The 27,580-nt window shown below is 42.6% G+C and overlaps 2 protein-coding genes across 2 annotated transcripts in view; one reads left to right on the top strand and one right to left on the bottom strand.

Annotated features, from left to right (window-relative positions):
• The window catches only part of CTNNA1 (catenin alpha 1), a 187,053-nt gene that overhangs the window by 55,603 nt on the left and 103,870 nt on the right, over window positions 1-27,580 (bottom strand). The gene's annotated exons all lie outside the window — the stretch shown is intronic.
• Window positions 4,213-10,602, top strand: LRRTM2 (leucine rich repeat transmembrane neuronal 2). Its single transcript, XM_005661706.3, has 2 exons — window positions 4,213-5,155; window positions 5,507-10,602. Exons 1-2 carry the CDS (start codon window positions 5,152-5,154, stop codon window positions 7,051-7,053), a joined length of 1,551 nt encoding a protein of 516 aa, XP_005661763.1. The 5' UTR covers window positions 4,213-5,151; the 3' UTR covers window positions 7,054-10,602.

Below are 27,580 nucleotides of genomic sequence, written 5' to 3'. Positions count from 1 at the left end.
TTAACTCTTAATCCTGTGCCAATGGCTTTGTTACAGCCTGCGGCGATCTGTGTAGGCAGGAGGAAAGATAGCTAAATAGAAGGCTACTCGAGACGTAGAAAGGGAGAAGCAGGAAGGAACAAACCCAAACTTGGCCAAACTTGGCTGCATTTCAGAGTAAAAAATGAAGCCCACCATGCACCTGAACATGACGATGAGGCAAGAATAAGAAAAGAACTTAGCAACAATGTACATTTCAACCAGTCTACGCTTTAAGACTTCAAGACAGTTCTGTTTGGTTTTGTTTGGCTTGATGTCTACAGTAGGTGAAATAAAAGATCTTTGTGGTTTAAATGTATCTCTGTCCAGGGAGGTGCCTTTGTGACTCACTGGATTCCGAACCCAACTAGCTCAGTTGGCGGGTTAAGGATCCTGCGTTGCCATGAGGGGTGGTGTAGGTGGCACATGCAGCTTGGCTGGCTGTGGCTGTGGGGTAGGCTGGGAGCTACAGCTCCAATTTGACCCCTAGACTAGGAACTTCCATGTGTTGCAAGTACAGCTCTAAAAAGCCGGAAAAAAAAAAAAAAGGATCTCTGCCTTAAACTTAAGTAAGATTTTCCCTTACTTAAGATGCATTACCCAAGGGTGATTTTCTAGCCCTGGGCAGAGAATATGATGTACTACAACAGAATCCACTATCACACAATCCTAGTTCTGCCACCTCACAAGAGCAGCAACTGCCAAAAAGTATATGCCTGCAAAACTCGAAGGAGAAATCCCCAAACTTTATAGGTTGTAGCATCAAAAGAAACATAACTCACCATCTCTAGTGGAACCGTGGCTCCTTTCTACTACTGCTTCCTCAGTCATGTTTACTAAAGACAATGAAAGGACTTCTAAAAATCAAACCCAATGGAGGGTAAGAACAGGAACAAGGATCCAGTCAAAAATGGGGCTGCTGCTGGCCTCATGTGGACGATCTACTTCTTAAAAGGCTTTTGAAAGGAAAGATTCCCAGCAACACAGACACTTAATTACACTTAACAGTGGTCCCCTGTGACCTCACCAGACTCTAAGAATCTGGAATTCTAAATGCTGTCCATCTTCTGGCTCTACCTGGGACAATCAACTACTCTTTAGCTAATCGGGAACACGACAGATTGGAAAAGGCAGCAATCCTTACATACTCTATCTGCCTCTGTCAGATAGGTTCTGTTTCTCGGTAAGATAACAGGCTAATGTTTAGTAGTTTTTAAAGAGCAAATGAAAAATGTAAAAGAACAGGCAATCTTTCCCTCCAAATACATACATGTTTGAAAGCAGTGAACAGCCATAGGATTGATCACAGTCTTCTCCCACCCTCTTTCCCCTCCTGCCTCCAAAAAGGGCTAGGGCTAAGTCCAAGTACGTAGTCTGCCAACCAAGAACCCCAAAGCGTCTTAGGAGGGATACATCAGACACACAGAATCCAGGATGTCAACCCTAAAAGGAGCTAACGCTTTTGATAAACACGCAGGAGATCCTCCAGAGAGTGAGGAGAGAACTGGCAGCACTGACGTTTTTCTCCAGAGCGCCTCTGCCTGTACAACACCTCTGGGTGTTGGGGTATTAAAATCTGGGGAGGTGGGCATGACTAAAGAAACATTTGACTTTTTTAGCATAAGACAAAAAGTCAAGCTCCCTCTCTACCACAAAAGAATAGAAGCTTTCATGGATATACCCATACATCGGCTTCTCTAAGTGGGGAAGTATTTCTCTCCAATTAGTAATATATATTAAAAGCACACTTTCACTAGAGTAATGCAGATAGCTATAACACCTAAACCCTGCCATGTGACTCGCTTAATTTGTTTAAAACCATTTACAGAGAGAACAGACGGCTTAGATCTTACTTCTCCTTCGCCTTGTCCTGAAGAACCAGAGCAGTGAAAACTGAAACAGACGATGTGGAGAGCACTTCCAGAGGTTGTACTGCCACTTTAATTAAGTCAAAGCCATATGCATGCAGAATAAAGCTGCTGTAAAATGAAACCAAGAAAAGGCTAAATGCAGGAAGAATATGGCTTCCTTTTTAGTCCTTTTAGCTAAAGATAAAAGATTTCTTTAAATGATACAGAATTCCATCCATGGCAACTGTATGATGCTCCACCAATTTTAAGACACACAGCAGGCCTTCCTTGATTCCACAGCCTAACCCTTTGGAACCCAAAGAGAGGGCAAGACGGCTGGTGACCAGACGGACAGTGCTCTCTGGGTACTGATCACTGCCCACTTCTTCAGATACATCAAAAAATAATTACCCTTGACGTACTGCTGCTTTTGTGCGTAATTTTCCTTGCCCACAAATCTGTCATAATAGTACTGGGATAATTTAAGGATTTTCCATTTGTTAGTATATAAGAAATAGGCCAAGCAGACTAGAGAGCAGCAAGGAATCAAGAGTCTAACAGGAAGGAAATGCTTTTCCTTCTAAATTCTCACATACAACTCATTCCTAATCATAGTTGCTCTAATCCAATTGATTCTAATGCTTTTCTCCACACGGATCTAAAGCGGTTACTTAGGGAAGAATTTTTAATCCACCTCCTCCCGCCTTGCAAAGGTTTTTTCATCAGAGGGTGGCTAACTTGAGGAAGAGCATTTAGAGGATCCCAAGGGCTTCTTTTCCTTTTCGAAAAATTTAAAGTGACCCCCCTGACCAGAGTCCCCTGTTGGAAGTTTTGGGAGAGAGTTCCTAGAGAAGAGTCACCCTGAAGCCTGGGGTCACAGACCCTGCAAGGCTCTGACTAAACCTCCTCCACAGAAAAATGCACAGGAGCACGTACCACGTGCTCTTTAGATTCCACCAGACCTAGGAATAGTCCTGTTGTCTCTTCTGCCCCTTGACACATCCCAGGCATCTTCCTCAATAAAATACTTAAGACTTCTAATCCCATCTTGGACTCTGCTTCTCAGAGGAGCCAAACTACACACGTGCAGTTGCCGCCCTTTCCGCAGAGGCCTGAGGAAGGCACCTTGGAGTCTTCCGGCCCTCACTCTGGTCCGCACCCCACGCGGAAACCACATCCCTCGCGGACAATGACGTCTCAGACTTGCCTGTTGGGACAGAGGCCCTGGAAGCCGAGAGGCTGATGATCTGGTTTCACAGACACCATGGGCACTTCTCAGGCTTCTGCCTTCAGGTCTAAGACCTGCTGAGGACAAGTGCCAGTGGTCGGGGAGAAGTGGCATGGGAGGCCAAATCAGTAAGGTCAGGTGTGTAGAAGGCCTTACCTTTGTCAGGCCTGAATGAAAACACGACCCTGACTCACACTAGAAATATTTTCTTTCCTTATCTTTACAGCTGTACCTGTGGCACAGGGAAGTTCCCAGGTTAGGGGTCAAATCGGACCTATAGCTGCCGGCCTACGCCACAGCCATAGCCACGCCAGATCCGAACTGCATCTGTGACCCACACCACAATTTGCAGCAATGCCAGATCCTTAATGCACTGAGCGAGGCCAGGGATGGAACTCGCATACTCACTTATACTCTGTTGGGTTCTTAACTCACTGAGCCAAAATGGGAACTCCCATAAATATTTCTAATGTTTATACCATAAACATGGAGGTGTATATTCATAATCGAACTCTGTAAAGTGATACCATTCAACAGGGGGAAGATGGTATATGGTCAAGTAAGAACAGCCAAAGCGAAAATTCTATTCCAAAACTTGAGTGACTTTTTATATTCCCAAGAGCGATTACAACAACAGTGACTCTGAGACTCAAAGTCAGTTCTTAAGTGTGCCAGGAGGCGCTATTAAGTGTGCAAATGCTCTATTGTTTGAAGGCCACAATGCCTCAAGCCCAGCATCAGTTGAGCCTTTTAGCTGAAGAGTAGGTGAAATTCTGAGTAAATACAAGGGATCGTGTCAGAAGCCGGCCATGCTATATCACTTGTGCTGAAGCCTTTCTGTTCACTGCCAATACTTAGGGCATGCAATGTTAAATGACTCTCTATCCTCTTCTCCTACAAAGACATCCAAGGATCCAATCAGCAATATTTCTCAGTTGACACTGTGATCACACTACTATAAAACAGGACAGAGAAGGAGGTTTTCTCCTTAATTAGCTTTCTCCTGAAATTCTCAAAGGGCATAATACCCAAACACTTTGTTTTCCAACATGTTTTCCCCTTTATTCTTGGTTTATGATGTTCAACTCTTAATGACAAAGAAGTCAAGCCCACTTAAGCTGGTTTACCAACACATCTGAAGCAAATCACAGTCATACTTCTATTCTAACCAAGCATGGCAACAAGGTGATTGAACAGCTTTCCAAAACTACCAGAGCAGCAGGCACTTGCACAGGCTGCTGTGAGATCAGCACTTCATAAATCGTGCAGGCTCCCGGCCATTTAGATGATCTCTCTATGCAGAATCGGCAGTCTAACACTGGCTCTCCCAAGCATTAAAAAATCATCACTCTGCTAACCCAACTCACTGTTCAGACGGGTCTTCTTGAATGCAGCCTTTATTACAACCTCACTGCTGCCTCCTACACTGAAGGAATACCATGTTTTTAAGTCAGGAGTTCTTCTTTCTCGCTTTATTATAATCAGGGGGTCTTGCAGCGACCCCGACGCTGTTACAAAGCACAGTGCTTTATAACAGTAAAGCTTCTGGAAAACCCAAACAAAAGACACGTCACCCGGTGACGTCAGCCTATATACAGTTCTGTGTGGTCGCAGCACATAAGCAAATCCATTCTTGTGCCGTTTCTCGGAAAAGCTTTTCAGTAAATGCACTCATGCTGCTCCAGGAGCTCTTCTCTGCAACAAGCCGCCCATCTGCCATCAACAAGTTAAGACCGGGAGAACTAAGGGCTGCGGAAAGGACAGCCTGAAGCTTTGATGGACCAGCTGAGCAGTCCGAGGAGGACGAGATTAATACCTTACATTCAAAACTGACTGAGGGATCAGAGTGGTCGCCGAAAATGAAACCAATGCTCTCGAGAGGAATCTCCTAAGGAAAAAACAACTCAGGCTGGCGGCTTCAATTTCACTCGGAAAGCCTGGGACACAGCACACAGGAAACTGGTCAAAGGCTCCTGCATGTTAGAGCCTTTTACAGACTCACTGCGTTGAGTCTGACAACCGCGACTGAATGCAGCCTCCAATGTGCTCAGAAGAATGGGTAAGTCCGTGTATTTATGTGTCTCGTACAGTCAGCAAGGGATCAGGCTTCTAAAATAAGCCACTGAATTCACATTCTGAGGGAAATCACGGCCACATTTTTGGATTTTGAGGTTTAGGTAGAAGCATATATTGCTGATGACAGGACACGTTTTATCTTCCTTCTAAATGGTTTAAGTTTTGTTCTAGTCAAACGAACAAGGTTAGTTCTTCTGGAGCGAAGGAAAAATAGGTTATATGTGGTGAAATCTTTTGCCATCATGGTCTGTTGCTATTGCTGTTGTGTTAATAGCCCATACGTTCTGCTGAAAAATATCCTGTCTTCTTGTTTTCCTTAAATTGTATTCTGCAGGCTTACATTTCAAGTGGCCATTAGGGGCCCCTATGCTGGCAGCAATATATGCAATGAGTATGGTTTTAAAAATGTTGCCTGCCCTGGGTATGGCGTGTCCACCCAAATGCCGCTGTGAGAAGCTGCTCTTCTACTGCGACTCTCAGGGCTTCCACTCAGTGCCAAACACCACAGACAAGGGCTCTCTGGGCCTGTCCCTGAGGCACAATCACATCACAGAGCTCGAAAGGGATCAATTTGCCAGCTTCAGTCAACTCACCTGGCTCCACTTAGACCACAATCAAATATCAACAGTGAAAGAAGATGCTTTTCAAGGACTCTATAAACTTAAGGAATTAATCTTAAGTTCCAACAAAATATTTTATTTGCCAAACACAACTTTTACCCAACTGATTAACCTGCACAATTTGGACCTGTCTTTTAATCAGCTGTCATCTCTGCACCCGGAGCTCTTCTACGGCCTCCGCAAGCTGCAGACCTTGCATTTACGGTCCAACTCCCTGCGGACTATCCCAGTGCGCCTGTTCTGGGACTGTCGTAGTCTGGAGTTTCTGGATTTGAGCACGAACCGTTTGCGAAGTTTGGCTCGCAATGGATTTGCGGGATTAATCAAATTGAGAGAGCTTCACCTAGAGCACAACCAGCTGACCAAGATTAATTTTGCTCATTTCCTACGGCTCAGCAGTCTGCACACTCTCTTCTTACAGTGGAACAAAATTAGCAACCTGACCTGTGGGATGGAGTGGACCTGGGGCACTTTAGAAAAGCTAGACCTGACCGGAAATGAAATAAAAGCCATCGACTCGACAGTGTTTGAAACGATGCCTAATCTTAAAATACTGCTCATGGATAACAACAAGTTAAACAGCCTCGATGCCAAGCTCTTCAACTCCCTGACATCCCTGACCACCGTCGGCCTCTCTGGCAATCTGTGGGAATGCAGCCCTCGAATATGTGCTTTGGCCTCCTGGCTGGGCAGTTTCCAAGGTCGGTGGGAGCACTCCATCCTCTGTCACAGCCCTGACCACACCCAAGGAGAGGATATACTAGACGCAGTGCATGGCTTTCAGCTCTGCTGGAATTTATCAACCACCGTCACTGCCATGGCTACCACTTATAAAGATCCAACCACTGAATATACAAAACGAATAAGCTCATCCAGTTACCATGTGGGAGACAAAGAGATCCCAACTACTGCAGGCATAGCAGTTACTACTGAAGAACACTTTCCCGAACCAGACAATGCTATCTTCACTCAGCGGGTAATTACAGGAACAATGGCTTTATTGTTTTCTTTCTTTTTTATTATTTTTATAGTGTTCATCTCCAGGAAGTGCTGCCCTCCCACTTTAAGAAGAATTAGGCAGTGTTCAATGATTCAGAACCACAGGCAGCTCCGATCCCAAACACGACTTCACATGTCAAACATGTCAGACCAAGGACCATACAGTGAATATGAACCCACCCATGAAGGACCCTTCATCATCATTAATGGTTACGGACAGTGCAAGTGTCAACAGCTGCCATACAAAGAATGTGAAGTATAATATCTACCCGTCCTCCCAAATTACATCAGATAAGTAACCTATTTTACATAGTAGGGGCTAAATACATATCTAATTTTTACCAATGGTGACATTAAGCCTAATTTTCTCAAACCAAGTGGAGACTTAAGTTTTTGACGTGTTGAAGTATTTTTAATTTTTCTTAAATGAAACCACATTCTAAGTGTTAAATGAAGCAATGCTCACATTAATTTGCACTCTTGTCGCAAAGTCTAAAAACGCTTACTTCAAAATAAGGCATTTCATGTATGTAATTATATACTGTTGTGTGTAAACATTTACACTAAGGTCTCCACATGCTATTCTTTTCTACTGAAAACCATTTGGAAAGAAGCTACTGAGCTGAAAGAGATATGGACCAATACTTGTTTGAGCATTACTCTCCACCCCAAGAACTACAACTGGCTTGCTGCTTAAAAAGACTTAGCAAAGTTCCCTTGTATGATTTATTCAAACCTACAATTTACTGCCAGTGTGGGGAGTAGAATTTCCTGTATGCTGAAGACTGGTCAATATTAAATACTCTCCTTTCAGAATTTTTGCCTGGGTTAGTAGATATTAATCAAAGCCCACACCATGAAGCCAGAACCCTTTTATGTAATTCTAATAAGCTGAGTGACTCTTTAATACATGTAAACATTGAATCCAAGTGATTGTGCAAAGGTCTCATTACAAAGAAATCAATGCTAAATAATTACACTGACTTCCTATCATACATCTCTAGTTTACTTATAATGGACATGTTGCTTTTTGTGGCATTTAGACAATTTAAACTAGCATTAAATTACCAATTTACTAATTACTTTACTAAATCTTATATTTACATTTATATGTGAAGAAAAGATTTAGAAATCATTTTGGAGAGAAAAGATAGAAACTGAGTCAATTTAACGATCCTGTGACCAGCTGCTCCCTCTAGTTTGAAAGCACACACACAAACGCAATCTCCCTGTCTCTCTCTCCCTCTCCCCCCGACTCTGTCCGGCTCTCTCTCTCTCTCTCCCTTCTCTCCTTACCTCCCTCAACTATTATGATCAAAGATGCCTTGACACAGGGGTTTATACCTCTTTCTCCTGCCTCTTCCTAACCCGCAAGTCTCAAGGAGCCAAATTAAAAATAACTGGCTAGCAACAGGCATAACACTGATTCTCGTTAGAATGTATTTTAAAACCACTCTCTACACATCGTATGCTCAATTACGGCCTTTTTCGGCTGTTCACACTGTAAGAGCAGGTCCTTCTAGGCGGAGGGACGGCAGGACCCTCCACATGCCTGCGCAGCCACACGGTGGCCACGCGAGGACGGCGCGGGCAGCTCGGGGATGAAAGGGAAAGGCAGCGTTCTGAACCCTGCCTCTCGCTGAAACGGGTTACATCAAAGTTAAAAGGCAGCCACGAGGAGGCAAACGGGTAACTGTACTTGATCTGCATCAAACAAGGAAGGGCCCTGGGACCTGCAGCGGAGGGGGGAGAGTGGGGAGGGTCTCCAGCATTGACACGAGACATTCAGTCATTACAAATGACGGTGATGCCACGCTTTTTAGGGAGAAAAGTGCCACAAGTACTTGGTTTCTTCAATTATGTTTTCTCCGGAGAAACTATTACATATCAAGGATTTAGATGCAAGTTACCAATTCATCCAGAATTCATCATTTTCCCACAGTTCCATGTATGTAAGAGCCAAAACCGTGAAATTATACTACTGACTTGATTTTTAGAAGAATGAGCATTTTTACAACTGACATTTGCTGATGAGGAAAAAGGCATAGATTCTTAGAGAAAACCTCTACCATAAAAAAAAAAGTTATCTTTTACATACCATAACATGCTTCATTCAAGGCTTCCTAGGACTGAACTGGAAACATGTTAAGATTACAGTATAACCCGTGAGATTTAATACTAAGATAGAGATGTCCACTTAGATTTCGAAGGAAATGTGTCTCAGCGAAAAGCAGACGAGATCAAAAACCATGATAAAAATGTGCTCTTTACATTTTTCTAAGGTGGGTAGGTTAGTCTGGCAAAGTCTCAGCCCATCTCAGCTGATCCCGAGCAGTGAACATCTCATCTCTGTTCAAGCAGACCCCGGGCCTGCCTGGGCAGGACAGAAGCTGATTTTACAGCACAGAGCACAGCTCACAGCTTTCTTACGGAACAGCTGGATCAGAAGCCCCCATTCCAAATGAGAGCTCCACAAGCTCAAACTCACCAACCCATTTATCAGGGTAACCATGGCCATTTGTCAGAGAACAGCTTTGTCACAATCCAACTGTGTCTTAGACACACAAGATTCCACTAGCCCTGAAGGATAGCAGAGAAGCAGTTTCCATCATTTCAACCACAACCCCAAATTAATTGAAACTGTGAGCAGAAAGGTGAGAAATATTGGCCAGGAATTTGCACATTAATCCTAAAGATTACAGTTAGTAAAAGGGACCATCAACTGGCAACATTCTTAATATCTGTAAAAAAAATTCATGGGAAAAGCAAGCCACTTAGTACTTCAGGGGAACAGCACAGCCAAGGCCACCAAGGCATACTTTCCAGTTGAAAAATAACAGATTGTTTTGGCCCTTCATTTTTTGGGTAGTGCTCTCTGAGAAAAGCACGTAACAGTGCCAAATGGCATTTTCCTTTTTCTTTTAAAGAGCAAACTTCCCCTTTCAATTGCCTAGAGAAGGCAGGATTCCTTTAATTTTGATCTGTTTGTGTTCTGGTGTCAGTACAGGTTTGAAGACGGAGCTGTTAGTCATGTGTGCTCCCTTTATCAACTGGCTCCGGGGAAGAGCATCACAACTACACTGCAGATGCTGGTAATATAATGTCAGGCCTTTTGGGATTTGGTGTCATTTTATCCTCTTCAACAACCCCCCCCCTTTTTACATTTTCAAGGTTTGAGGAAAATGACTATTTAAGAGCCAGAAAAATAATTAAATCTCTCTGGAAAAAGGAAGCTAAAGAAGGCTATGCTACGGTACCCACTTAGTAACCAAGAGCTAGTCTGGAATCATTTATATTCATTTCCGTGGCTTGCCAGGGATTTCAATCACCTATCTGAAATGAGAGTGGGCCGAAACATTTGCAAATCCACACACAACTCAGAGAATACCCACTGCCAACATCGAACAGCCAAGTTACTAATTTTTTAAGCCAAAAATCTGCACTAACACATGTAATTTCTTAATGTGACTAAGTTAATTTCTGTACCAATGCAATGAATGGAATTGACTGAACTTCCCAACTGCACTAATTATTAAAATCCATCTGCTTAATCTAATGCTAGTCACCAAGAGTTAAGACTCCACCTTTCCAGTAACAATGAGCCCTATGTAGCACTAGGTCTTAATGCTAAAACTCAAAGCAGGCATATCATTTTCTCAAGGCATACTTCCTACACAGCTATGGGGGGCGGGGGGAGGATGCTTTAAATGCCCTGTTCTCTCTAAAGTGTGCATATCAGTACGAAATTTTGAAGTATTATTTTTAGAACATGACTTACATGATCATTTTTCTAATAAAGCAATACAGTGACAGATCTGTCTCTAAAGTCTGTTTTCGGATATGCTTTTCATATCTAACTGGTTAAAATGCTTCAACCAGAAAAGGACAAAAGATAAAAGTGATAAGGCCACCCATAGATAATTAAATATTTCTGTTACTAACCTAGGGCAAACTCGTAGTACTTGAATAATTTTTAAAGCCAAAATCAAATAGTAAAGGACTGTTTAAGCTTTCATACATGCAAACATATGGCAATGTTTGCTACTCCTTCAATTAACCATATTCTTCCTTGGCAATTTTTTAAAAGCCTGCTCTATGGAATGTTTAATGAACCTTCCTATCAACACCGAAAATGGAAACTCAAAGTACAGTCCAAACACATTGTGTTCAATCACCTTAAGAGCCATTTTTTGGGGGGGTGGGGAGTGGGAGGTGGGCAAGTGGGTTGGGAGGGTGGGAAGAAAATACTATTATACGGGGGTGGGAGGGTGTAACAAAGTGCAGTGTACAGCAAAGTTTTGTTATTAAAATTGTGTATACTGTGAAAAGTGAATGTCTTTTTTTTAAGCTTTTCCTTGGTAACCTATCAATTTTGACATGTGAAATTGAAAATTCATTCAGGAACAGCTGTTCTGTACCATGTACTCCACGATGCTACAGCGCCGAGTGTGCCAGTTGAGGAAGGGCCGCTAACCATCACCTGTCCTCCTCCAGAGACAGGCCAAACCAGACCAGGAAGGCAAGAGGGCGGGGGGAGGGCTGGCTACAAAGCCACCCTGCCAGTGAACTGCAGTCATGCAGTAAGAAGCTGCTCTGTCACGAGCCTTAGCAAGAAGACAAGCAGCTATCTGTGGGGCTCTCAGGACCTACGGCTGGCGGCCACCCCCCACCCTCCCCAACAGCAGCCTGCCGGCGTAACCTGGGGAGCTTGGAAAAGTACTCAACTGCCTATACCCAGCGAACAGCTACCTGGCCTCTATCTCAGGGGTCCGTTGGGATAGATCCTACCAGTACCCTGCACACCACTCCTGGAAGGGAGGGCCACAGGTGCTGCCCATACCGAGATCTCTAGGATCCACCCCTCCGTGACCCACTCTAACCCAGACACCAGCTCAGGTAAGTACCTAGCGTCCCTTGCTTGGCCTGGATTAACATCCCCAGGACAGGATGTTTTGCCTGGGTAGCTCTGGGGGCAGAAACTTCCCTGGCCTTGAGAGTTGGCTGCCACAGGTCAACATACTTGCCAGGATGGCCTTACTGCTTCTCCAGGCCAGGAGCAGGGCAGCAGAACCAGACAGGCAGGAAGAAACAAGGCTATCCCAACAGCCAGGGATAGAGGAATCAAACAGGCTAAGGAACCTCAGCAGTAACTAGAGCAGACCCAGGAAACACAGAACAAAATTTTACTGTCAGACTCATCCAGTATGCACTAGAGGGCCCAGGTCTCAGGTTACACAAAGGAATGGGTTCCTATCCCGTATGGAGTTAAAAGCAGAGCTTATGAGCATAATTATTGTAACATTTTAATCTTGAAAAATCCCATGTAAGGCTACATCTGATTTCTTTATCAGTTATTTTAATTAGTTTTGCCTGTATGCCACAGCATTCTCAGGTTCCCACTCAGATTTATAATAGAATTCTTCAAGGTCTGTTTAAAGAGATTTTTTTTCTTTCTTTAAATATATCTAACCAGCTGGGTACTCAAGTCTCCCTTAGAGAGACAAAATGTACTACAAATTGTCTTCTACAAAGAGAGGGGAAAGAGGTGAAAATCACAGCTATTCCCAACACAGCCCCTTAGCATGAGCTCCTCCTCGCTAGCCAATGTTTTGGGAACACTCTTAAGGGACAGATGTTTGAGCCTCCCTGAAGCCCTATGTGAAAGGGACATTAAAAAACAAGAAACTGGAGTTCCCATCGTGCTTCAGCGGTTAACGAATTTAACTAGCATCCATGAGGACGCAGGTTCAATCCATGGCCTTGCTCAGAGGGTTAAAGATCCAGCGTTGCTGTGAGCTATGGTGTAGGTTGCAGATGCGACTTGGATCCCGTGTTGCTGTGGCTGTGGCGTAGGCCAGCAGCTACAGCTCTGATTTGACCCTTAGCCTGGGAACTTCCATATGCTGTGGGTGTGGCCTTAAAAAGCAAAAAAAAAAAAAAAAAAAAAAAAAGAAGAAGAAGAAGAAATCTCCAAAGGCAAGTTCAAATGAAACATCTTACTCTGCAAAGGCCACATACTGAAATATAGCATCTCTTTAAACATGAGGCCCAAGAGTAAAGCTAGCTCCTCTAGCTCAGGGCCTCCTGGCTAGAAAGGCAACATGAAGGAGCCCCTGTGAACAACACTGAAAGCAACGGCCAATGGCTCTAAGGCCTCCCAACAGGAGAAGAAGGCCCTTCTCTTATTTGGGAACCAGATTTAACAACTGTAGCCTCAGAGACAATCCCCAAAACTTTTTAACAACTTTCACGAAGAAACTTTACCAAAGAACCACAGTCAAGAGATGTAAAAATACCCTATCTTTACTGACTATCCATCCATTCACGATTGTGCACAGAACTCCATCTTTGGGCTCTGATATTTCTACCAAAAATACTGCCCCCACCCCCCACCCCAACACAAACACACCATTTCCAGGTTGCTTTCTCTGGAAAATCATCAGACAAAACCTTTACAGCCATTTGTGTTTCATCTTAATGAGAACCAAAAAAAGCTTCTCTTGTGATAAAAACATTTCCCATGGCCTACAAGACAAATACATAGAGAACAATTGCTCAGCACCTAAAAACCTCTGAAAACAATGTATTTATCATTTATATACTGCCTACTTCTATAAAGTCAAGGAAACTTAGCGAAATACATTCATATGTAAAAAGATCAAAAGCAGGGGTTCTTAACTCTAAGGGTCCAGGATACAGTTCATAAAATCCAAGAATCTCCTGAAGTTCTATTTCAAATACTGTGTGAGTCTAGAAATTTCACCAGATCCTAAACCATTTTGGGTCACTCAGAAGAAAGCCCTAATAAATCAATAAAGCAGTTACTTCTAGAATACACCAATTTGGCCTTGATTTTCCTGGTGAATAAGGCAAAGAACAAAATCAAGAGCTTTCCGCTGATAAAGGAGAGCACACTTGGAGTTCCGGTTGTGGTGTAATGGTTGACAAGTCCGACTAGGAACCATGAGGTTGCGGGTTCAATCCCTGGCCTTGCTTGGTGGGTTAAGGACCTGGCATTGCCGTGAGCTGTGGTGTGGGTCCCAGATGCAGCTTGGATCCTGTATTGCTGTGGCTCTGGTGTAGGCCGGTGGCTGCAGCTCCGACTGGACCCCTAGCCTGGGAACCTCCACATGCCGCGAATGCGCCCTAGAAAAGGCAAAAAGACAAAAAAAAAAAAAAAAAAAGGAGAGCACACTTGTTTTTTTGGGGGGGGTGACACAAATGAAAAGGTCTGCGAATTATTTCTAAAATTGAATCAGTTGTAGAAATAATAAGGAAACATATCAGACAGCATCTCCAAGAAGGTTTTATAGGAAGAGGCAGACACGGTTTCATGTCGATTCTTAGAAAAACTATGGGAGAGGAGCCTACACGAGCATCACGCTTGCTTTGTGGTGAGCTATCCTTTGTGGTGACCCAGAACTGAAGCCTACAGTCAAGAAGGGTGAACATGCGTCTGCATGAAAGAACAGTTAATGTTTCCTCCTTATCAGATCCCTCAGACCCAAATGACAGTGTTCCATCACATAAGGGACACCCAGTAAATTCCTAGCCCATTACATTACAAATTTTCTAGGCTAGGAGTACAATTTAAAATTTAAAAATCTTCCACCACATCATGAATGAAGAGAAGCACATCTCACGCATCATCCTCAAGTTATGCAGACGATAATCATAAATGTTCTCCTTGGGTAAGAATCTATAAGATGATAACTAATTTCCAAAGAGGGAACACATTTAAAAAGATAAAGCGGGAGTTCCCGTCGTGGCGCAGTGGTTAACGAATCCGACCAGGAACCATGAGGTTGCGGGTTCGGTCCCTGCCCTTGCTCAGTGGGTTAACGATCCGGCGTTGCCGTGAGCTGTGGTGTAGGTTGCAGACGCGGCTCGGATCCCGCGTTGCTGTGGCTCTGGCATAGGCCAGTGGCTCCAGCTCCGATTCAACCCCTAGCCTGGGAACCTCCATATGCCGCGGGAGCGGCCCAAGAAATAGCAACAACAACAACAATAACAACAAAAGACAAAACAAAACAAAACAAAAAAAAAGAAGATAAAGCATTCACTGGTCTGAATAGTTGTAAGAAATTTAACTATCTCTTTAAAATTTAAAACTCATTCTGGGAGTTCCCTTGTGGCAGAGAAGATGAAGGATCCGCCCTTGTGGCAGAGAAGATGAAGGATCCGGCATTGCCACTGAAGTGGCTCAGGTGCTGCTCTGGCAGGGGTTGAAGCCCTGGCCTGAGAACTTCCCGAATGTCCCAGGCAAGGCCAAAATAAATAAATAAATACAGTCTCATTCTGTAACCTCATCTGCAAAACCTGCAACAGAAACATATAAAGATCCATATTGAGAGAACTGCTCCATACGTGGGCCCACGACCCTTGACAGGTCCACTGAGCTCACTGTGCCCTAGATCTCTCACCCCTAACATGGAATTAATAGCAATAATAACAAAAAAGGAACTTAAGACACGTAAGGTCCTGAGAACACACTGGGACACAGTAAACATTTAACAAATGTTTGCTGTTTTCAATAACAACATGCGGAGAACTAGATGTGACAGTTCCATCTGGCAGAGAAGAGAATCACATTAAAGACATGTTAGTCCCATGAGTTGCCCCCTGAAACTCTCTACTCTTTTTTTTTTTTTGTCTTTTGTCTTTTTAGAGCCACACCCTTTGCATGGGGAGGTTCCCAGCCTAGGCATCTAATCACAGCTACAGCTACCAGCCTACACCACAGCCACAGCAACACCAGATCCGAGCCGAGTCTGCAAGGCCTGTTCTGCACCACGTCTGCAACCTACACCGCAGCTCACAGGAACACTGGATCCTTAACTCACTGAGCAAGGCCAGGGATTGAACCCGCAACCTCATGGTTCCTAGTCAGATTCGTTTCCACTGCACCACGACGGGAACTCCTGAAACTCTCTCTACTTTTAGTATTCCTTCCCTTGCTAAATTAATGAGTAGTATAAAGATGAATACTGATAATTAGTGAGAGCTTTTAATAAGCCAACAGCCTGGATTCACATTTTAGATCTAATATTGATATAAAACTGACCATATTATCTCATAGTCAAGTCATCTGCTTTATACAAATGTACTCTAACATTAAACATGACATTACTCTGGTTTAGCTTTAGGAATCAAGACTAAATTTCACAAGATTTAGAATCTCCAATTTCCAAATTCCTTCTGGGTAAGACAGTCACTTAAAAATCAAATAATGTCTTTCTCTGTTCAATAAAACTGTACAGGACAACACATACTATCCATTACCATAAAAGACCCTATTTTTCAAAAGGAATTTGAAATAATCTCATTGATAGCTCAGCTCCTGACAATTTTATTTTAAGTCGAAATACATGACTGAGAATCAAGGATCACTATGGGTTTTTTGCATAGGCAAAAATGTACGTCAAGTCCACCACATTTAATTTAGGAAGCAGCCCATCCAGTTGCGACAAATTTGGTTCCTAGGCAGATTGGCCAGAATCAATGAGAGATTTGAGCAAGGGAGGTATGAAAATTTTCTTTTATTTTTGGCCACGCCCACAGCATTCAGAAGTTCGTGGGCCAGGGATCAAACTTGCACCACAAGTGACAACACTGGATCCTTAACTGCTAGGCCACCAGGGAACTCCAGATACGAGAATTTTAAGACAAAGACAACCCGTCAGTTCAAGAGGGAATGTTTCATGACTGGTGGATGGCGAATGTCCCTCTTACCAAACTCTCCATTAAATAAAAGCTTGTGCGGAGTTAGCTGGTCTGAATGAAGACACACATTTGGTCACTTCAGGACCTGGAGATGTGAGGGCCCAGATTTCTCAAGTCAAGATAGTCTTTCCTGGCACTGTTTTTCCAAGGTCAGGATCAGTTCTTCCAGTGAGGCCAATTACTTTCTCTATTCCTTCACCCACAACTTTCCTGCACTTTCCCACATCTCCTGACCTGAGGCTTTCCTCTGCTACCAGCAGAGACAAGCCTTTTCACATTCCTGCCTGTCCTCAAGGTTCCCAAAATTCCCAAGAATAAACTGCCTTATTGAGGGCAACTATTCAGTTCTAACATATCCATTGCTAAGCAGACCCTTTTTGAGAAATAGCCATAGTTTGAAAAATACTATGTTTAAATACTATGTTTAATACTTGGTTTAAAACCAAGTGCCAATCAGCTGCAAACCAATCCATATAATTTAACAAATACCATTAGAAATACAAGTATTCATCTGAGTTGTCTTCTCAGTCTACCCCTCCCTTTGTATAGAGTCAAGCATTAAATAATGTTTTTTTGGTTTGTTTTTTGCTTTTTAGGGCCGCGCCCTTGGCATATGAAGGTTCCCACGCTGGGGTCTAATCAGAGCTACAAGGTGCTGGCCTACACCACAGCCACAGCAACGCCAGATCCTTAACCCACTGAGCGAGGCCAGGGATCAAACCCGCAACCTCATGATTCCTAATTGGATTCATTTTCACTGTGCCATGACGGAAACTCCTAAAAATTTTGCACTTTTTTTTTTTCTTTTTTTTAGCATCAATTAATGTTTACTGGGAGTTCCCACTGTGGTGCAGTGGAAACAAATCTGACCAGTATCCAGGAGGATGCAGGTTCAATCCCTGGCCTTGCTCAGAAGGGGATCCAGCATTGCTGTAAACTGTGGTGCAGGTCGCTAATGTAGCTCAGGTCCCAAGTTGCTGTGGTGTAGACTGGCAGCTGTAGCTCCAATTCGACCGATAGCCTGGGAACTTCCCTATGCCACAGGTGCAGCCCTTTAAAAAAAAAAAAAAAAAAAAAAGTTGTACTACCCTTTTTTTTTCCTGATCTTTTTGCCATTTCCTTGGGCTGCTCCCAGGAAGGTTCCCAGGCTAGGGGTCTAATCGGAGCTGTAGCCACCAGCCTATGCCAGAGCCACAGCAATGCGGGATCCGAGCTGCGTCTGCAACCTACACCACGGCTCACGGCAAAACTGGATCCTCAACCCACTGAGCAAGGGCAGGGATCGAGCCCACAACCTCATGGTTCCTAGTTGGATTTGTTAACCACTGAGCCACGACGGGAACTCCAAAGGTTTACTGCCTTTGCTTTTATTTTTTTTATTTTTATTTTTTTTTCCCTTTTCTGGCTACCCTATGGCACATGGAAGTTCTCTGGGATCAGACCCAAGTTGCAGTTGAAGCCTCAGCCACAGCTGTAGCAACAACAGATCCCTAACCCACTGTGCCAGGCCAGGGTTCAAATCTGTGTCCCAGGGTTCCCAAGATGCTGCCAATCCCGCTGCACCACAGTGGGAACGCATGCTTTTACTTTCAAATGATAAGCAGCGCCAGTCATTTAAGGATAGTGCCCTTTTTGCTTTTAATAACTATCGCTTACTCCAGCTCTCTGAGTAAATAAAATCCTGAACACTCGTTACATCTTCAATATTACAGCTATTTTTCTGGTTGGGGGGGTCCACCCCAGGCATAAAGGACATGGCTACAGAGGACATGTCTGTCAACGTTTCAGAACCCAGAATTCTCAGGCTAACAAGGGGCAGTAATCCTCACTTCCGGCATCTGTGCTCTAAAATTTCGTACCAGTTTTGTCAGGATTCCATGGAACTGGCCACAAAAGCACTGACCTGACTTGAAAGCATGTCCTATCATAGTTTTTGCTCCAAACAGAGAAAAAAACAAGCACTCCAAGCTAGGACTGCCATACGAGGCAGACACTAAGAACCGGTTCAGAAGTGACCCTGACAATGCTGCCTTCTCTGTGACTGACCTTCCTGGCCTTCCTTGAAATGGCAGGGACAAAGAAAGGGAATCCACCACCCAGAGCTCAGTCCAAAACAGCCCTGACACTTGCCATCGACTGCCGACAACTAGCACCCCCTTCCTCACTGTGGTGGAACTATACTCTACGTGCAAACCTAACAGCAGGTGGTCAGGAATTGTCTTCCTTTTGATGCAGCATTCCTCAAGCGTCAAGACATTACAGTGTGTAAGAGATATCATCAAGACACCCAATTTGTGCTCATTAGAATTAGACATGAGATGAATTACAGACAGAAGGTAAAGAAATGGGCAAACTGAAAAAGGGTTTATCTAAAGTTTGGTTGACCTCCCCACCAAATACATCACCGTAAATTATTTAAAAAATTATTAAATAAATATTTCTGTTTAAAATACAAATCATCTGGCTTCCCAAAATAATCATTTGTATTTTATGAAGGTTGTGTCTTCCAATATTTCATGTCAATTTTTAAAAACACACGTAAGTCCTCAGTTTAAAATGATGACAGAGGCGTTCCCATCATGGCTCAGCAGAAACGAATATGACTAGGATCCGCGAGGACGCAGGTTTGATCCCTGGCCTCGCTCATTGGGTTAAGGAGCCAGCGTTGTTGCAGCTGTGGCTGTGGCATAGGCCAACAGCTAGAGCTCCAATTCGACCCCTAGTCTGGTGACCTCCATATGCCATGGGTTCAGCCCTAAAAAGACAAAAATAAAATAAAATGACAAGAGAATGAGGGTCTGGGGATTTGCTAAAACCTATGAAAGGCTATATTCTTTACTCTGAATTATTAATTAGCATGTAAACTAAATTCCAAGATCTAATGTCGACTGGGATTAACAACAGTGTAGATGGTACAGACTGGGAAAAGGGGTGGTGAGAAAGACTCAGATTCCGTTTCTGACGTGTTAAAGATGAAATGCAAGTAGAGATGAGAAATCCAGGGTAAAGATCTAGGCTGGAAATATAAATTTTGAGGTAATCGTCAATGAACAGAGGTACTGAAAGTCACAAGGCTGGGTGATTTCACCAAGGGACTGACAGAGAGAGAAGATATTTATCAAACCACACTCGTCTCTTAGACGAGTCTCCTGAGGAATCTTTCCAATCTGAGGACTATCAACAACAACAACAAAAAGGATGGGTTTCAAGGGCAGCACCCCTCAACCTCAAAGCCACTTGAGCAGAGAGCATGCTGCATTGGAAAACTAACAGGAGTGCGGTCGACTTAATTCATGAAAATGATCTGAAACACTACATATCGAAGGAATCGTTACCAATCAAGAAGCTGCACACACACTGCTTTAGGAAGGGCGAATGAGGATGCCCACACTCGCCACATCACCTCAGAGTGTGTTCTCCTGCCAGGCAGGAGATGAGGCTGGTCCCGCTTCCAATGAGGTCAGTGTACTAAAGAACTAATAAGAGAACACAGGACAATCAGAAAGATAGGTTTTAAGATGGGACACACACACACAGTTCATGTATTTGAACTACAAGGCAGCCAAATATTTCACACAAAGATAACCACAGAGTTTTCTCTACCTTGATAGAGGACTAGGTTGCAAAGTATGTGCTTTTAATAAACCTATCAAATAATACACTTAGAATTTGTACATTTCAATATATAACATTTACCACTGAACTCTAGTTAATGACATGCATGCAGCAAAGTTTACAGGTGAAATACACAAGTGCCTGCAACTGACTTTTGAAATTCATCAAAACAGTAAGATGGATACAGGGATAGATAAATATGTGATAGAGCGAATTTATCAAAAAGTCAATCAGGGTGTGTGTATATATGGTTTGTTCATTGTACCATTTTTCCAGCTTCTATGTATGTATGAAAATTTTCATAATAAAATGCTGTAAGTAAAGGAACAAGCAGGATTACAATTGTAACTTACGGCACTGGCAATCGAACACATCATTCCTCTCACCTTCGGTGCTGCACGGTAGTCAAGAGCTTGAACTCTGAAGCCAGGTTGGCTTCAAACCTCCACTTTCTACCAGTGAGACCTTAAACAAGTCATGGAACCATTATGATGAAACACTATCAAACGCATGCTCTGAAGGTGAAAGGGAATGTGTGAAGCACTTGGAACAATTCTGGGCACACAGCACTGAAATGTGACCTGTACTAAAGTGTGACCTGTACCACTGCCACCACCACCACTTACTATCCTTAAACAATCCAATTTCCACCATATGGAGTTTAGTTTCTTGGAGATGAAATTTAAAATATTCAAAAAATAACTCATTAAAGACAGGATGCCAAAAACCTGTGAACTGGATGGTGCCACCTAGACTGCTGATATTCAGAGAACAGGGAGGGCAATGGACAATGTAGTAGAGAAAAGAGCCTCAAGCTTGGCACAGAAGTACCAGCAGGACTTCAATACAGCTGGGGGCAGGCGTAGCCAGAGCCACCAACCTGACGGGTGATACCAGGAAGTGTAGCCAAGGGAGGGTCCAATGCCAGTGGGTCCCTCGAACCAGGAAAGGTGCTCCGATTTAGCATGGTCAACAAGAACAGCCACACACCAGATTCCTGGCGAGGGCTGCAATATGATCACCAAAGCGGTGATCTTATTTGTTTCCTCCTTTTTACGGCCTCACCTGTGGCTCACAGAAATTCCGTGTGGCAACGCCAGATCCTTAAGCCACTGAGTGAGGCCAGGGATCAAACCCACATCCTCCAGAGACAACGCTCGATTCTTAACCCACTGAGCCACAATGAGAACTCCAAAGAGGTGGTTTAGAAAAAACGTATTTTAGCAATTTTTCTAGTTTTTCCGAGAAGAACAAAACCTATAATTTAACTATCAGAAAAGGGCTATTAAGGAAGATGGATAAAACAAAGATTTATTTGCAGGACAGGCAAAGGGTAGGAACCAACGGTTAGTGGAGAAGAAACAAATGACAGAGCTTTGCTCAGGAGCTTTTGCAGCATGAAGGGCATGAGAGGGAAAGAGGCAAAAAAATCACTTAGTTACCAGAATGTACTAAATAAAGCCTCCAACTTCAGCTGTTAAATTTTAAGTTTTCGCTATTAAGCTCCACTCGGAAACTATTTTCTGAGAGGATACATAGTTTCTCCGTGCTTCTGTATCTATAACTTTCTTATCGAGTGTCAATAAGGACTTGCTCTCATGAATTAGACAAGAAAAGGCAGAAACAATTTCTGCTTTGCAAGGTATGTGGCCAAGCTCTTGCTCGGGTCCCATTCACCAGGGTGAGATTTATCCCTTCTCCCCATCTTAGTCACATACTCATCTTTTCCGCAACCTAAAGTTTTAAACTTTTAGAACACTAATTTTGATTCCCTTATATGGTACAAATATTAAACAGAAATGCAGGAGCACAGTATAGTGACAACCTGCTAATTTAACTCTCTCACTTACTACAAAAGAATCTTATTATGAGGTTTAATGTGTTACTTTAATATATAAGAGGTTCATTAATGGCTTTGCTGTCAGAAACCTCAGTGGAACTGCTGTTTTTGTTAAAAACTATGTGGCATGGCTGCCAATACAATTTTAATAAAACCTCCAAACGTTATCTATGTCACATCTTAATAACAAAAATTGAAGATGAAAAATGACATCTTAAGGGTTACATTTCACAGTAGCAACAAGTCTCCGAATTTCAGAATCCTTTTATTTTCTACCTCAATTTAACACTATCATGTTCTTGGTTCTCCGTCATCAAATACTTTTTCTTTAGAAAGACTCAAAAACCAACATAATTATAAGAGCTCTTCAATGTTCCAAATAAGAAAACACATTTCTTTTCAGATCTTCATCACAATCAAGACTAGGTGATAAACTTCTCTACTTCAGCAAACTATGAAGATGATCAAATATCCAGATTTTTTCCCAAACACTTTATGAATTCTACATAATTTTTGATTTAACCAAAGTAGGGAAAAACCTAAAAGGGGAAGATGCTACCAGAAATCAACACTTGTTGCTTTTCGTAGCTCTTTTTACAAGGAAAAAAAGGGACATGCTTTCCCGCTGTGCTGAGAGGGACAAAACGGAGACTTTGTCTCACCCATCAAATACTGTGAGTATGGGTTCCTCGAACACCTCCCAGCAAGTGTCTGCAACGAGAACCACCAGTAAAACATAGCCTTCTAAGCTTTCAAAAAGAAGAACTCAACAAGGTACAACATTTTAGGAAGCAGGTGGGAAAAAAAATGTTTTAGCCAGTATATATCACTATTAAAGGATGTCATTGGTATTACAGGATTTCTACTGGTGAATTTACAACTTTCCGCATCTGTAATAATATTTACATACAGAACTGGCTGGTTAGCTGGTGTGGTTAAAATGCCAACCATGGGTGTGGTCTTCACAGAGACCAGTTTTACTCTTCACATTCTAAGCTGCAACGTGCTTTGTCTGTGAAATCAAAAAATACTCATCAATGGTTACAACTGGTACTCAAAACTATGAAGGGACCAGTGAACAGGCACTACCAGTGATGGCGGAGAAATCACTCACGTGTGTCCCACGAAGTAAGAAATACCTCTATATACAGGATGATACTGATAGAGAAGCCATTATTACCCCTTTCAATGAATAGTATTTACATAGGATAAGGAAGAATAAGATTACATCACAACAAATTAGTCCCCTCCCCACCCCAAAAAGAAACTGGTAAAAATGTCTACAGAAGCTTAGGAGGAATTTTTTTTCTAATAGAAGGACCTAGTAGATCAAATGAATTCTACACATAAAAATCTGTATTCTATTTTCTATGTATCACAAAATGTGTCTATTTCACCTTACTGTCATCAGGGAGGTTTTATCAAACTGTTCTTTCCTCCTCCCCTTCGCTCACTAAATTCTTCCCCCTGGGATGCTTGGCAGCCCCCTCATTCAGCCTTTCGCTGTGTCTTTCCTTACATGGGTGCCTTCAAGCATTGCGCTTTTCACTTCAGTCTACATAAAGAAAGGATTCTGATAGGCATGAGAACCGTGTTCAGTTGGGGGAAAATGGAAGCAAAAAGACCTAGAATCCAGAAAAGATAAAACAGTGTCTAACTGTCTCAACGAGGAAGCTGTTATTTAGCTCATTTCTTGTGGAAGATGTTTTTTTTAAACTTTGGTACCTCCCTCCAACTTTCCAGTCTTGGTACAGCCATTTTCTCTTGATTAAAGAAAGAACCTCTCACTTGAATATGTGTAGAGTTACATTCAATGCTTGCATTCAAGAACTTATATGTCCATAAATAAACTGCAGGTATCCACACAAATTTTGCAGATGTGGGTAAAAATAAAAACAAACATTCTTAAAACTATTTATGAGTATAGAAATCCTGCAGATGTGATGTCAGCGAAAACTCTGAAAGGAAGATTTACTATCGAATGCTAAGGAAAGGCTCTGAAAACTACACTAAATCCCCTCTATGACTCCACCCAGCCAGGTCAAATGCTTTCTGACTCTCAACAATTAAAATGGACTGTGAGAAAAAAAAATTTTATAACTTTTAGGTTTATAACCTAAAAGCTCAAACAAAATTAGGTAATGAATTACTATCTTCTGTATTCAACCACGAAATTTTTGCCAAGGAATTTGTACTTGGAATATGTCAGTTTATATGATATCTTCATTTGAAAATTCTTTCCTAGAACCAGAATTAAACAATCTTTTCTCTTTTGGGGGTACTACTTCTGCATGTATTTCATGTACACACACAGGCATACACACACCCTTTGGATGTTTTTGTTCGATTCTTAGGCGAGAACTAGAAGAATGCCCTTGTCTTTTATACAGGTATAGAGGAATTAAGACTTCTCTTCTAAAGAGTAACCATGGAGTTTTCTAAGACTCAAGCAGTAACTAATACTGTCAGTAATTCTGACTCAATAAAACTGAGTACACAGTTTGTGAATATAGGAAAATTTCAACCATTTACTTATAAATATTTCTAAAGCTGAAAAGAAAAAAAATCTGGTAACACTGAAACACAACCAAGTTTAGATCAATTTCTCAATTTAAACAAAAGCAAATACCTGCTAGTATAACTTAATATATAACAAGGTAGTATTTCGAGTCATTGGGGGTTAAAAAAAGATGGCTTATTTAATGAACCCTACAAACGTAACTCACTATCCGAATGGAATAACTACTAAGTTGGAGCACTTATCTCACACCAGGAAAGTGAAAGCCTGTGATAGATTTGCACTGTGACAGTTTAGCTGATCTGGAACTACAGTTCCCAGAATTCTTTTCTTTGCATAGTTCCAGGTCAGCCTGGACCACGTGAGACTTCCTGGCCTGAGATATGAAAGGCAGAAATGAAGAAGCGACTGTGTTTTCCTTCTGGGAAGACTGGTGCAGGTACCAGGTGCTACTACAGGTCACACACGTTGTTGCTTTCCTGGTGACTACCTCGGTTAGCGTGGGGCGGCAACCAAGATGGTGACATGACAGGAGTTTCTCCTTCAGCTCTTCTGTCTTCTGGGTCTCATGCATGTATAAATCTGTGATAAGTGTAGCCATCATCTCCTCAGGAAACCACTATCATTAGAGTTACGACAGTTAATTTGATGTAGTGAGAATCCAACATGAGACTGTCTTCATGGGGTCCAATTCATATTCCAGAGTGACCCTGCTCCATAGGTACTGTATTCTCTTACTGACTGCATGCCCTGCTAATTCTGGTTCCAGCACCAGAAACAAAAGCAACGGCCTCACATAAACTGTTTAATCTGCTCCCATAATTAATTACAGTCTAATCCCCAATAATACATACTTTATACATCTTTCATAGCTGCTCTGCTTCTGTAATTGAACCCTGTGTGTTCTAAGGTGGGGAAGTATTTTTACCCAAAACAGGAAATCCTCTTGGCATAAAACAAAAGATAAACACACACACGAAAATAAAAATAAAACTTTGATACAGTGAGCAGAAAAAAAAGCCATATGTAATGTAAAAACAATGACAGACTTTTTTTAGAAAATATATGAGATGCAAATGGCAGATAGTGGGTTAATAGCTATAACTACAAAGAGTTACTGAAAAGAAAAAGACATACAAGACATTAGAAAAAAGAACACAGAATATGAATAGACAATTCACAGAAAAGCAAATCCAGTGACCTATAAGAACATAAAAAGATTATCTGAATTTAAAAATGGTCAGAAGGGAGTTCCTGTCATGGCTCAGCAGTAACAAACCCGACTGGTATCCATGAAGACATGGGTTCTACCTCTGGCCTCACTCAGTGGGTTAAGGATCCAGCATTGCCATGAGCTGTGGTGTAGGTCGAAGACATGGCTTGGATCTGGTGTGGCTGTGGTGTAGGCCAGCAGCTACAGCTCCCATTTGCGCCCTAGCCTGGGAACTTCCATATGCCTCGGGTGCAGCCCTAAAAGGACAAAAGACAAAAAATACATATATTTTTTTTAAAAAGGTAATAATGAGATATTACTTTATACCCATCAGATTAGGAAAATTAAATTAACACCTATTATTAGAGAGGATGTGAAGAAAAGCCTATTTTCTTACATTGGTGGTAGAACTGCAACTAGTTTAGCCTTTTTTGGAAAACAATCTACCATCATCCATTCTAATAAAAATATATATAATATTTGACCCAGCAATTCCATAAAAATAAAATGCAGACTCTACCTCACAGAAACAAAGCACCAAATGCAAGGTAATACAACATTGTTCGTGATGCTTACATTTTTTTTTAAAGCGAATGCTCGTAAGAAAGGAATTGTCCAATAATTTATGGTACATCTACATCATGAAATATCACTCGGCAATTAAAAAACTGAGTTGTAAATCAGGAGACATGAAGGGATTTCTGTGAAGTACTGCTGAACAATAAAGCTCAGGGTCGTAAACAATGATCCCACTTTGATCAGGGAAACACCTACATAGAAAAATCCCTATGGTGACTGCGGTGGCAGGGGGAGGAGACAGAGCGGACGTACGAATATACTCATGTCAGACCACTAGGACTCTTCCTTTGCAAGAGAAGATGTGGGGTGAGGGGGAGGTCTCCGTGCAAGGACGGAGGAAAGGGAAAAATAAGAAGGGCACTCAGCATGGGCACCCAGATCTCACTTACGGAAAGGCTGTGGGTACGTGTGTGTGAATTTTAAAAGAGGATGAATGATCTTTGCTTTTATACCTTCCTGTACTGTAGAGTTGCACTTTACGAGTAATGCGTAATTTCTTATGATTATACTATTTTAAAAGGCAATATAGACTCTAGGAAGCAACTATAATTAAACTATGGTAGTCATCAGATTCACTGGATTTTGGAAAGGAAATGACAACTATGTAAAAAGTAAAAAAGCAGAAAATGGAAGAATGAAGGCAGCAAAAAAGAGGATGTGGAGTGCAGAGGCTGGAATCACATCCTGGAAACTGCCCAAGAACGAGGGGAGAGTAGCTCCCCCAGCTGAGCCCCAAAGCAGGAAATGCTGACAGGTGGAGGGTGGGGGGGTGTTGGCTATGGGCCCACAGCCTCGCAGACCAGGCCCACATCTGCAGGAATGCACAGAGGTCCTGGTGAAACAACGACATGCTACACTTACACACATTCATTATCACTTAAAAGGTTAAAGCCAGGCCTGACGAACGGCTCTAGAACCCTGCTCCAGTACAACAGCAATACCGACTGGTAGCCCCTGTTCACCGGTTGTGCCTATAATGAAATCCCCCGGCTCGTTCCAGTGCACCTTCACCCAGGCAATGGAGCATCACTTCCAAAGATGACCACTTTCCCCGAGCAACTGGAAAACCCCTGAGGATGTGAAGCTTTGGGCCCCAGAAGACTTGGGGTCTGAGATCAAGAACAATAGTGCCCAGCAGCCTAAGAAGAGAGGCTCGGTGTTCTCTTGTGGCACAGTGGGTTAAGGACCCAGCACTGTCACCACAGTGACTCGGGTCGCTGCTGTGGCAAGGGCTCGATCCCTGGCCCGGAACTTACATATGTTGCAGGAGAAGACAAAAACAAGAAGAGAAGAGATAGGAG

Source organism: Sus scrofa, chromosome 2, assembly GCF_000003025.6.
Source record: "Sus scrofa isolate TJ Tabasco breed Duroc chromosome 2, Sscrofa11.1, whole genome shotgun sequence".
Classification (NCBI taxonomy): Eukaryota; Metazoa; Chordata; class Mammalia; order Artiodactyla; family Suidae; genus Sus; species Sus scrofa.
The sequence above is the reverse complement of the archived record's forward strand: the minus strand, read 5'-3'. Positions and strand labels throughout refer to the sequence as shown.